This window comes from Dendrobates tinctorius, unplaced genomic scaffold (assembly GCF_039654945.1).
Source record: "Dendrobates tinctorius isolate UK_male_01 unplaced genomic scaffold, ASM3965494v1 ptg000015l, whole genome shotgun sequence".
NCBI lineage: Eukaryota > Metazoa > Chordata > Amphibia > Anura > Dendrobatidae > Dendrobates > Dendrobates tinctorius.
The window spans coordinates 33,026,480-33,038,910 of record NW_027361683.1 but is presented as its reverse complement, the minus strand read 5'-3'; the positions used below and the strand labels follow the sequence as shown (position 1 = coordinate 33,038,910).

At 40.1% G+C, this 12,431-nt stretch overlaps 1 protein-coding gene across 1 annotated transcript; it reads right to left on the bottom strand.

Annotated features, from left to right (window-relative positions):
* Window positions 1-3,762: 3,762 nt before the first annotated feature.
* Window positions 3,763-12,206, bottom strand: MATN1 (matrilin 1). Its single transcript, XM_073562271.1, has 7 exons — window positions 12,116-12,206; window positions 10,239-10,585; window positions 8,937-9,159; window positions 4,935-5,060; window positions 4,441-4,845; window positions 3,993-4,145; window positions 3,763-3,908 (listed from the first exon to the last, which is right to left on the bottom strand). Exons 1-7 carry the CDS (start codon window positions 12,204-12,206, stop codon window positions 3,763-3,765), a joined length of 1,491 nt encoding a protein of 496 aa, XP_073418372.1.
* Between the last annotated feature and the right edge of the window lie 225 nt (window positions 12,207-12,431).

The following is a 12,431-nucleotide window of genomic DNA, read 5'->3' as shown; positions in this document are numbered from 1 at the left end:
ATAGATATATATATCTATCTTTTTATATATAGTGAAGTGTATATACATGTGTCTAGGCACTTTTTACATCTAATCCGGAATAGGTGGTATCTGTTCGCCAACGGTCACAGGATGCAGTATGATCATCATCAGTGTGACAATACAGTTGGTCTAATGTCGCCAGCAACCCATGGTCTTTCATCATCCATGTGACAGTTTAGGGATAGAAGTTCTTTTCACATAGGCAAGAAGTAGGGAATGATCTTTACCCTCAAGAAATTAAGGGGGTTTGAAGCCCTGGGATGAGTCCTGAACATTAATGGAGCAAAGGGACCTCTTTTCTTCAAACAGTGATTTTATTCTCCAGAGCGGTGATTCTCTTGGACACAGCATCGAGTGAGAAAGGAGTTAAAGAAATACAGACTCAAAATAGATTTCCGTACAACTAATTGCAATCAAACATTCATACATGCAAACAGTTTTAGGATTTACCTGGTTGAAGGTACCTTCATAGTCATAACCAAGTCTAGAACAACTATCACAACTATCCATACTTGTATCATTATACTACTGCGCTATTCCGATGCTGGTGGATTACTGCTCAATAGACTATCCTTTTAATGTGATGTCACTGTCTTTATTTGTCCTCCGATATTCCTATTTACATTATTTTTTCACTCTGGTATCACTGTGTGCAATAGAATTGTACGGTAACATCTTTATTATTACATGTGTCCAGTGAAATTTCTCAGTAATATCATCATCTCTGAGGAAAGAAGCTGTACTCTATCACTTTCTGGAGGCATTAAGAGTCTTTAAAGACTAATAAAATAAAATTGTATAGAATGTGTAAGAAGATGGACATACTGCTCACATTTCCCCTTGAAGACATATATATTGTTGCAGTGTGTTTTAAGGTGTATGTGAATTCTGATGTGTTCTTAGTGTTGGTGTTGTATTAATTACAGATAATGTTTGGGACTAGCTCAGAGTAGGAGGGGCTAAAGTGTAGGGAGAGAGACAGATTCCTGTCAGGATGTTAGATAGGGCCCAGGGTGCCACAGAAGCAGACGTAAGGTCTGACTAGTCAGCAGAGCCGAGTGACGTGGGTGTTCGTGACGTGAGTGGTGTCCTAGCCAGTGAATAGCGTGATCCTGAGTAGAGAGAGAGAAGTGATCAACTGGAGTAGGTTCATGGAACAAGATGGTTAACAGTACGGCCCTGAATTTATAACTCGGAGAGGTAATGGGCCAGGATTATACAGAGCACGTGATATGAAGAGTGCCCCAGTAAGGAGTTCCAAGGCATCAGAAGCAGAGAAGCTAAGTACTAGCCATATTGGCAAACTAGTTCCCTTAAGAGACAAGAGGATGCAGAACCGTGAATTGAGAATAGGACTCTCACTTACTGGACTGTATGACTGTACTGGGTAGTGGTGAAGATATAGGATGGAGTGAGGTAGAACCGAGTCATTCTGAGAAGGACAAGAAGAATGTATGTGAAGATACTGAAGGTGCGCCTAGTATTAAAGGAAACATTTGTGAAGTATCTACTGTACATAGTTCCCACCAAGTTACTGTTTGTAAAACTCTGTTCATTTTGAGTGGTGGTCTCCCTCATTTAACTGTTCAACATCCGATCCTGGTCAGCCGAAGTTACAGCATCATTCGGCCTGCAAAGATGTAGCATCCCCAAAGCACAAGTCCACACACTCAGCAAGCAATTCCATACACTCACTCCATCTTCATGTAACGCTTTGAGGTGTAAGGGACGAGTACCTCGCTCACAGGTTAAAAAAAAATGACAATTTGCTTACTGAACAAATTATTTGTGAATTATCTGCTCAATTTTGGTCCTCCTCTCTAGCACGTGAGCCACAATCTGACACTCCGAATCATACAGCGTCTTGACTCTGGAATGGTAGTTGGTTGCTTTCTGCTTTCTCTGGAAGCTCTCATAGGAATGCATTCTGAAACTGACTACTTTTCCACACATAAGATGCTATTTGATTTGGAGAGAAATGTAGGTCGCCAAGTAAAGTAGATAACCAAACTGAAGCGGATAGGTCATGAATAGAGACAGTGTCGGAATAGGGTGTCGAGGATCAACAAGTAGCTGTCCACTCTGCAGCTATTTGCAACTATTTAATGACCCTTATTCACAAGTGTAGATATGCTTTCTATATAATAATAAAATCAGTAGCTTGTTATATAAATGATGAGATGCCACCTTTGTCTGTACAAAGAGCATCAAGTGCTCATATAGGTGTGTGGTGGCCCACAGAAGGATTCCACTGTTTCTTTGGGAAGCAATACAAGCCTGTATAATGATCTTGGAATGTACATTAACAACACCACTATTACTATTACAAAAATGGCCTCTACTCATCATTTCTGTTTTTTCAAACTCACTTTTCTTTTTGTCTTGGGGTATTAGTTGTTGGTTCTGGCACCAAACCTTCAAAATGGCACACGTGATTCATGAATTTGCTGCAAAGTCAATATTGGTCTTTTTCGCTCACTTGAATATTTTTTTGTTTTACTTTTAGGGACGAAAAGTTACATGTTTCTCAAAATGGCACACAAATTGTTCCAAAATACTGTCATACTCAAAAAAACACCAGAGGGGAACTGGAGTGGAATTGTTCCAAATTTGCAACTTTTTAAAAAGTCACAATTGATGAGTCAGTCAACAAGATTTGAAATTACTAAACTCAGCTAACAAAACGGGCGAGCACATATAAAATAGACTTAAAAAAGCACAAGTAAAAAAGAAATAGAACACACAAAAATGGACCTTAACAGATGCAAAGGAAATGAACAAAAAATTCCGGAAGTGTTTTTTTAAACTAAAATTAAACAGTCTACCATGGACATGTCCTTGATTTATGGCTCATGATTATAAATTATTTACTACTTTTATATAAAATGGGAACTTTTGAGTTCCCTTTTGTGTAGTGCACAGGGTGGCGATTAGAGCATGGACAGCTGGGTAAATGCCCACAAGTCCCATTTACTTCAGAGTCCCAAGGACAGGATGAAGCCCGCTGGCAGCCACACTACTTTCAACTCCATCACTGCTTTATATCCACAGGGATTTCACAGTAAATCCCTCATCACCCTACAATTGTCCAGTAGTTATCTTCTGAGTATGATGGTATTATTGGGGATTGAATAGCAAATTAATATAATAATAATTTGGGCACTGCATTATTTTTTCACACTATGTAACAGTGTTATATAGGAGATTAATATGAATTTTATTGGCATGCTACATATCAGGAACTATAGTGGTAATTTAGATATTTGAGGGCATTACGTCTGAATTGAATGGTGGCCACTAGAGATGAGTGGATCATTGTGCACAACCCCCGTCCATGGTCTAAGTCAGTGCTTTCTGGCTGTAGACCGTAATTACACGAATTTCCTTACCTCCCGAGATCCTAAGCTTGGTTTATTGTTTGCCGGCTGCCACGCCATTACCTTTGTAATAGATGATGTCATGCCAGGCATTCGAATCAAGTGATGCATCAAAGGACCCGGAATCTGAGGAAACTTTGACAGCTCTTGTCCATGGCCAGAGAGCGCACTGATCTGGACCATGGACAGGGGTAGCACAAGGTTATCCCCTCATCTCGAGTGGCCACTATATGGTAATATTATTTGGATACTGTATAGAGGTATTATTCATTTACTGTCTGTCAGTTTTATCAGGACACTGATTTTCAGTATTGTTTTGCAAATGTAAGGAAGTAAAATTATTATGATATTTTTATATAAATATCTAGGTAACAGATGAAAATATATTCGATTTTATTAAGCATTGCTGTAACATTATAAAAAGGATATTCTTCCTTGTTAGTGCCTGGATGAGCTCTTCCACTTTGGTCTGGAACTTAACAATAGCTTCACATTCACAGGGGTTTTCTTCTGATATTTTGAAAACAAAGACATGTTATTGTTATTTATGCATGAGCCTTAGTACCCACTAAAGTAAAACTGCCTAGCACTTACCAACACAGATTTTCATCTGAAGCTTTTTGCCAATCTCTTTCATGGCTTTGAAGTCAGCTGTGTAAAAATAGTGCTCATTCACAGGTTCAGAGGCAATCATCCGTAACTCATCCTCCACAGCATTGCCCACGCCAACTGCATACATCTTGTAACCTGTATAAGATGTACAACTTTAATTAAACGTAATGTTTAGGAATAGGAGCTTGTGTGAGGACAGACTCATGCAAAAGGCCCAATGATAAATCAAGGCAGTTGATATGTATAAAGACATTCATCTGTGATTGCCTGGTTACTTGTCCAGAGACTGGATAAAAGAAAATAAAAAGCCTGTAAGACTATAGGGAGATTTACTAAATACACATTGGCAGACAACTTTTCCCACTGACCTTGCTTGGTCATCTAGTTTAAGATATGTAATAAAAAACTGCAGGACATAATATTTCCTTACCTAGTTCCTTAGCCTTCAGGGCAGCATCATTGATGTAATCCTGGGAACGACCATCGGTGAAGACAATGCCAACTTTAGATACGCCTGGTCTTCCACCATTGGAGATGGTAAAGGTGTTGTCAATTAGATACGAGAGGGCTTGGCCAGTCATGGTTCCTTTCTCCATGTACGACATCTTTTTTACAGCAGTTTTAATGTCCTTCTTGGTGTTATATCTACCCAGGGGGAACTCCTGCCTTACAGCACTGGAGTACTGGACGAGACCAACATGTGCCTTTCTTTCCCCTACATCCACAGACTCTACAATCTGATTAATGAATTGCTTGACAAGCTCAAAGTTCTCTGGACGAACACTTTTAGAGCCATCAATTAGAAACACCAGGTCAATAGCTGAGGCACCACAGGCTATAATAAAGAAAAAAAAATACATACGATGATCATATACGCTTAGAGAGCAAAACAATTCTGCATCATATGTTTTATTCAAGTCATACCATTGCAGGTCTTTCCATCCTCATTTAATGTATATCCTTCCCTGCAGGCACAGGTGTAGGACCCTGGGGTGCTAACACAAATTTGCTGACAGTCATGATCTCCAGTGGAGCAGAGATCAGCCATTTCTGGGTAAAAGAATTGTAAAAAAAATGTATTAGTACATTCTTAGTTACATATACATGCAACTCTATATTTATTCCATATAAACGTATGGCCTTAGAGGTGACTGTAAAGGGAGAATCTTTTTCCGCTGTGAAGAGCGCGCAAGGCTGCATTTCAGCACAACCATGAGTCAGCAAAATGTTAAAGGGAATCTGTCACCCTTTTTTTGCCCTATTAGCTGCCGACATAGACATCGGGGGCTTGTCTACTGCATTCTGTAGTGCTGTAGATAAGCCCCCGATGTAACCTGAAAGAGAAGAAAAACACGTTATATAATACAAACCCAGGTGGGCAGTCCGGTCCGATGGGTGTTGCGGTCCGGTCCGACGCCTCCCGGACTTCATGCGATGATGTCCTCTTCTCTCGTCCTGTAATGGCTCCGGCGCAGGCGCATTGCTCTGCCCTGTTGAGGGCAGAGCAGAATTCTGCAGTGCGCAGGCGCCAGACCTCTCCCGACGCCTGTGCACTGCAGGACTCTGCTCTGCCCTCAACAGGACAGAGCAGTGCGCTTGCGCTGGAGCCATTACAGGACAGGAGAAGAGGATGTCATCGCATGAAGAAGGGAGGCGCCGGACGGGACGGCGACACCCATTGGACCGGACCGCTCACCTCGGTGAGTATAATATAACATGTTTTTCTTCTCTTTCAGGTTACATCGGGGGCTTATCTACAGCACTACAGAATGCTGTAGATAAGCCCCCGATGTCTATGCCGGCAGCTGATAGGCCAAAAAAAGGGTGACAGATTCCCTTTAAAGGGAACCTGTCAGCAGTTTTGGCCGCTATAAGATGCATGCAGCCACCGCCTTTCAAAGCTTATCTATGGCATTCTATAATGCTGTAGATAAGCCCCCGGTATGACCAGGAAGATTAGAAAAATAAGTATTATTATACACACCCGGGGGCGGTCCGGTGCGATGGGTGTCGCAGGTCCGGGTCCGGCGCCTCCCACCTTCTTGCAATGCCACCCTCCTGCTTGCTTCCTCACTCCCAGCATTGCACTTCTTCGCAGGCGTACCTCTCTGCTCTGTTGAGGGCAGAGCAAAGTACTGCAGTGCGCAGGCGCCGGGAAAGGTCAGAGAGGCCTCAGCGCCTGTGCTGCGCTAACGACTTTCCCTTCTAAAGTGTAGCTCCATGATTTAAAAGAATAAGTAGTGCACTGATTTTCATAAAAAAGCAAACCCATCAATTGAATACCATGGTTCTGGCTACTGAAACCCCCTATTGTTCGGTTATTGTATTGCAATCGTGAGTTGTCAGCAACCATTTTGTATGCGTCGTTGTTTACTATTCTAGCTAATAGAGATAGGTGACACTTCTTTCAAAGCCATACAACTAAACAGGGTATATGGGGTGTGCTACACTTGTGAGACTGTGCTAAAGGGACAATCATGGAAAGAGAAATATTCAACTTTTATGCATTTTAATAGTGGTTCTTTAAACTACGCTTTTCTGCTTTTTGCATTCTATTGGACAGTATTGTTTATTTTTTGTCAAACTTCATAATTAAACAAGATACAGGAGAACACAAATATGATGCAAGCTACTTTTTTCTGTTCTGTTAAAAATAGGTCCCAAATGGATCCTGTTTGCTGACAATATTTTTAAAGGAAACCTGTCAGGAATTCCTCCACACCCAAAACAGGATACATGTGTATGTACTTGTTGAAAATAGAATTGAATCTATAACTATATATGCTCACAGCATTGTTCTCATGTTGAGAAATAGCTTTAGAAGCTAAAGAGGCTGGCATTACATTGGGGTGTAATGCTCTTCCATTGTCTCAACCCCCTATAGTAATCTCTGCTGAACACCACCCTCCACTAGTTGAATAAAACTTAGTTATGAGTGTCTTCATGCAGCAGCTCTGGAAATTATCTAGTGTTTGGCAGAGAATATTCTGAGGACCTGAGGGAATGGAAGAGCTTCACGTCCCAATGCTACTTATATAAAATGATTCTGTGTACAAGTAGTGCCAGTTCTTCACAGATTTCATAATTTCATTATCTCTTTTTGATGTCATTGTTGTTCGCTGTGTATAAACACCTGCCCGTACTGGTGCGCAGCTAGTTACATACGTGACTGTTGTGTCTTGTACCCGGGTAGAGCAGATATAAAGCGGATGCAACTGCACAGTATCTTGAGGGCAATTAGTCCTGTTTCTTGTAGCCTGTGGCTTTGTGGGGTCCATGGCCAGATTACCCTCATCATGTGCGGTGCGGTGCGCAGGGAGCGATCCGCTGCCTTCAAGAGAGAATGGCAGCGGAGCTGCAGGAACACATCCTCAGCTTCCTGCTCAGCGCCCAGTAGGACTGCCCCCAGTTCTTTGTTAGATATAAGCCTAGTCCATTAATGGGATTTTATTGGGCCATAAAACAGCCACAGTAGTATTGAAAGTTAAACCGATAATACGGATGTGTGAATATGTGCATCGAGATAAAAGAGCCGCTGAAGGTTAAATGAAATATTTAAACGCCTTAAGGGCAAACTAGACAATACACTACATACACAATGGTTCATATACAATGGTCAGATATGCAAGGGAGGGGGGTTTTGGTGCCATCCGATTCGGCTGAGCCCCTGCTATGAGTTGAGACCAAACACAGCTTTTCTACCTGGCACCTACTAGCCAGTCTATGTATTTACCCACCCTGTCATGTAAGAATGGATTGAGTCTTTGGGAGACGTTTGGTCCATTCCAAAGATCTTGAAAATGTAACCGGTGTGTGACCAGGATGTATAAGTCCGTAGTCTCCTTATGAAATCATAGCTGACTCAACAAAGCAGTTAGACTGCATAGTATCTACAGAGGGGTCTTCCTGTAGGAGCTTGATACTACAGTAGCTAGCTGGTGGGGGTGTGAATTTCTTCTCCTGAGCCCCCCTGCTGAGTCAGGTGCCCTGTTACCCAATGTAAAATTCATTGGGTGTGGAGGAGGGTTCTAAGTCCCTGATAGCATCATTCTCCCCATCCCACAGTTCATTATGACACTATCAGGGACATCAAAATCATTGAGGAGTGGGAAAGGAGATGGTAAGGTGCATAGGACACTTTATAATGTATTGAAAAGTGCATAATGAATGGGGGGACACAGGACAGGACTAAGGCTATGTGCACACATTCAGAATTTGCCGGAGAAAATTTAGCTGCATGTCCTGGCAGGGACATACAGGTAAAATACATTTTTTGCCACATTTTTTGCAAACTTTTGCTGCATATGTTCCCCCACTCACTAGTAAGGGTGAAATACATATATATATAATCCTCTCTTGTTAGATATAAAATGACTGCTAATGGAGCAGCCGGTAACCAGACCAGTCCATCAGCTCCTCCAATAGAGAAGAAGCTTCCCATGCTCCATCATCAGTCATTACATTATATATCTAACAAGAGAGGACAGTATTTATTAAAGACAGTGGGCGCTATAAATAATCGGATATGTAAGAGACGGAGCTGTACATAACAAGAGAGGACACTGTGTAATAAGGGACAGTAATATACTGTACATAATAAAGGAGACTATGTAAGATATATATGTGTGTTGGGTTATATATATATATATATCTGTAGCTTTGTCGCCGTAAAAGGAGGGGGGCCCAGACACATTTCTTGCACTGGGACCCCAAGCTGTCAGTATACGCCTCTGTACCTGAGTGATTATCACATTGAACAGGGCAGATGTTTATCAGCAATGAAGGAGCCTCTTGACTCCTGGCAAACAGTAAGCTAAAAGCAATTAATTTAGAAATTGTACATGAAATTTAGTTATCTTTTATTCATTACTTTAGGTAACAAATAATAATTATTTTATAAAAGCAAAAGAGCCCTGCATGACCTACCACAGAATGCTTCCTGAAATTTCTTGCTGAGTTTCTCGATCACACTGTAGCTTTCCACATAGTCCACATGTTCATCCAGGGGCTCACTTGCAATCTGACGCAGGGTGGTCATATCAACACGTCCAACTCCGATGGCAAATAGCTCCAGTCCACTTTCTCGAGCCCTAGCAGAAATGTCCTTTACACCGTCCTGAGGCCGACCATCAGTTACTATAATAGCTACCTGAAAATAGTTAAATAGCAAATTTATTTCATTACTTTCAGAATGATGTGTTCTGACCTTACACTTTCTGGTAACATTCCAGTGCATTGATGACATTTATTCTAACCATTATGCATTAATGACAGCTATTGCATGACAAAGATTTGTGTGTTCCCAAATCCAGTTATGCTACACCTCAAGAGGGGCCCAGTGCCATCCGTTCACAGCTCTGGCTGATAACACCTGGGACAAATCTCTGTTTAGCTTTATCAAAGCTGCATTCCTCAACTGACTGTTCTACAGGTAGGGAGATATCACTCTAAGGAAATATAAGAAGTGTACAAGACATTTTACTACCTGGCTCAGGAATGTACAAATGGCATAAAAGTGCATGGGAACGATTTTTGATGTTTGGCATTATTACATGAAAACATTTGCAGCAGTGATTTGAATAATGTCAGACTTCTAGTATTAGTAGTAATCAAGATTTGGCAGGAGCAAGGGGAGAAAGAGGTGATTCATTTCGTCCTGGAAGTTAATCCAACTAGTGAGTGCTTTAGTTTCCTATGACTGACTGCATGTTTATTCAATCAACTGGAAATTTTACGATGAGGCATGAAATGCTCTTAAGGCGACCTCAAAATCTTTCATTACCTTTATTTTAGTATATTAAAAAGGGACTGTAGCTAAGATCATACTACCCTGACCACAGTCTGATATAGTGATAGGTCCCAAATCATAATGAGTTATGCTAAACTCCACTACGAGGTTACATGAAGGGTATTTAGGAGTGTGCGCAAAGTGTTTCCCCTCCAGAGGTCCTTGTCGGACCTATAATATTTGACAGATCTCTCACTATACACAAAAATGAATTCACGGGTAGAAACTTTTCCCTGATTGTTGCACATATGCCGATCACACAATTTCACCCTATACCAAACTACCCATGGTCAAGGCAGCATTATCTTGTCGACTGGCTCCCTTTTAAAAAGGAGCTTGCAAGCATTTGCAATTTGACAGCATCATCAAGTTTTCTCATGCAGTAAATGATTGATTCTATATTGGCAACTAGTAGCATGCTTCATATCTATATTACTCACCTTCTTTACACCGGGAAATTTGAGCCTTGCTCCTTCTCCCTCAGTGAAAGCGTGGTTGATAGCATATTGGATAGCAAGACCGGTCATTGTTCCTGTAGACAGAGGTTGGACCTTTTTGACTGCTTGAAGTAGGGCAGCCTTACTTTTGTGGGTTTTGAGGGAGAACTCATTTTTTACCGAGCTGGCGTAATTCAGGACACCCACTCTTGTGTTATTTACACCAACGTCCAGAGATTCAACCACCTGAGACAAGAAAACCTTGACCTGTTCGAATTCAGAGGGTCGTACACTACGAGAACTGTCTATGATGAATACCAAGTCAGTGGGATGAGTCCTGCAATTGGGGCCTTTTTGGAAAAGAAATAATAGATTAAAAAATCAATCCAAGTCTATGTAAAAGCAGACAGCATATTTACTGTGAGAACATTCTCTATACTCGTGTAGCTGTTAGTAGTTTGCATCAATCCTGCCGTCAACATTCAAGCATTTACTCTCTTGTCTTTTATAAGTGCCAGTTTCTAATTGTATTACTCCCATGATAATAAGTAGCATAATTTTCAGGATGATACATTAGAACAGATGGCTAGAGCGATGATAGTGTATACTATAATCTAATTTTTATGTTCAGACCCTCAAAGCCAACACTATGTGAGTTTTACCTAAACTTCAAACTTATGACATTATTATCCTGATTAGATTTTCTCATCCATACGTTATATACTTGTATGTTCTTTTTATATACTGCATATAAACTTTGCCTTGTTGATGTTCTAGTCGATGGTTATCTGATAAGCATGACATTCAATTTTCATGGGACAGCTTGATCTCCGTAATGGCACCTGGTTCTAGAAATCTGGCAAATGTTAGCAGCCTGTTTGAGTTGGAACCCATTTAAAATTTTTACAGACTACATTTTGCAACAGTTCATTGCTTAAAGTTTTTCCTTAGCTCTATACATGAGTCTCGGCACCTTGACATATTTCATTTAGAATTTTTAGAGCAAAACATATTTAAATTAATCTTAATAATAATAATAATAATAATCTTTATTGATCTTAATGTCAGGGATGGCGAAAGCCTATGCGTTATATTATACTTATTTTCTATATTATCATCAATATTATGACAATTGCAGAAGATGCCTATTTGCGATGACATAAATGACTATTACACATGCTGAAAACTAGAAATAATAGGCAAGCGGAGTTGCTTCAGTGTACTTATATATAGGAAGAAATGATAAATTTCCCACAATATTTTATCATTACTTTTATGATAATATCTGAATAAATACATTATTAATTTCCACTTAACCAAGGGCAGCTAGATTCAGAGAAGAATAAAAGTTTTCAGTTCTGCCCTCATCATTTACTGACTATAATAAATCAACTTTTTCAATAATTCCTAGAAAACCACCTTCATAATAATCTATGATAAGCAATAATTTCCTGTAGCCTAAACTTTTTTTATAAAAAGAAACCACATTAATGAGTTCATTATTAATGTCTTAAATTAAACTTTGCAGAATATATATGGGTGCTAGTTATAGCATAAAGGGTTGAAAAGCCATCGTTGGCTGGTTCTCAAGTAAGCTTTTTTTTGTTTTATCATTTTTCTGTTTTTAGTTATTTCTTCTTGTTAAGGGTATATCTGGAAAAATATATGTCATATGATGTGGTTGGCATTAATGTTGTCTTCTGTTTTGACTAATATACTGTAGTTTCCATTGCTCAATATTATCAACCTTTAAGAGCTGAAAAACGAGTACCGATATTTTCCAAAAAGCGCATTAATATGAAAATGATGAATTTTTTGCTTTATGCAGGAGTTAATAAATTTAATATCAATTATATTATTTCTAAGCCCAAAACACTCACCTCTGAGCTGCTGCGGCACTGCTTCCACTGCAACATAGCTATAGCAGCTGAATAATAGGAAGGTGGAAAGTAGACACAGATAAGTCTTCATGATGTCCGGAGAGGAGTCAGAAAGCAGAGTGAGAAGGATGGAATGGGTAATTTGTGTTCAAGGTATCCTACCTACACACCTCCAGGTGTACCTCCCAGTTAAGTGACTGAAAGAGGGGTGGGATGGGTGGAGATTGGCAACAAATAGGTATATATAAGGGGAAAGGCTCTGTGGAAAGATCGTTGTCCTTTTGAAAAGCCACAACATTCCAGTTAAGTCTGTAAA

Bases quoted from the DNA above. Each gene is read 5' to 3' on its own strand.
- MATN1 (XM_073562271.1), bottom strand. From the start codon at position 12,206: ATGAAGACTTATCTGTGTCTACTTTCCACCTTCCTATTATTCAGCTGC. The intron at 4,846-4,934 runs GTATGACTTGAA...TCTTTATTATAG, and splicing joins GGATGGAAAGACCTGCAATG to CCTGTGGTGCCTCAGCTATT. The intron at 4,146-4,440 runs GTAAGGAAATAT...CATCTTATACAG, and splicing joins CCTGAAGGCTAAGGAACTAG to GTTACAAGATGTATGCAGTT.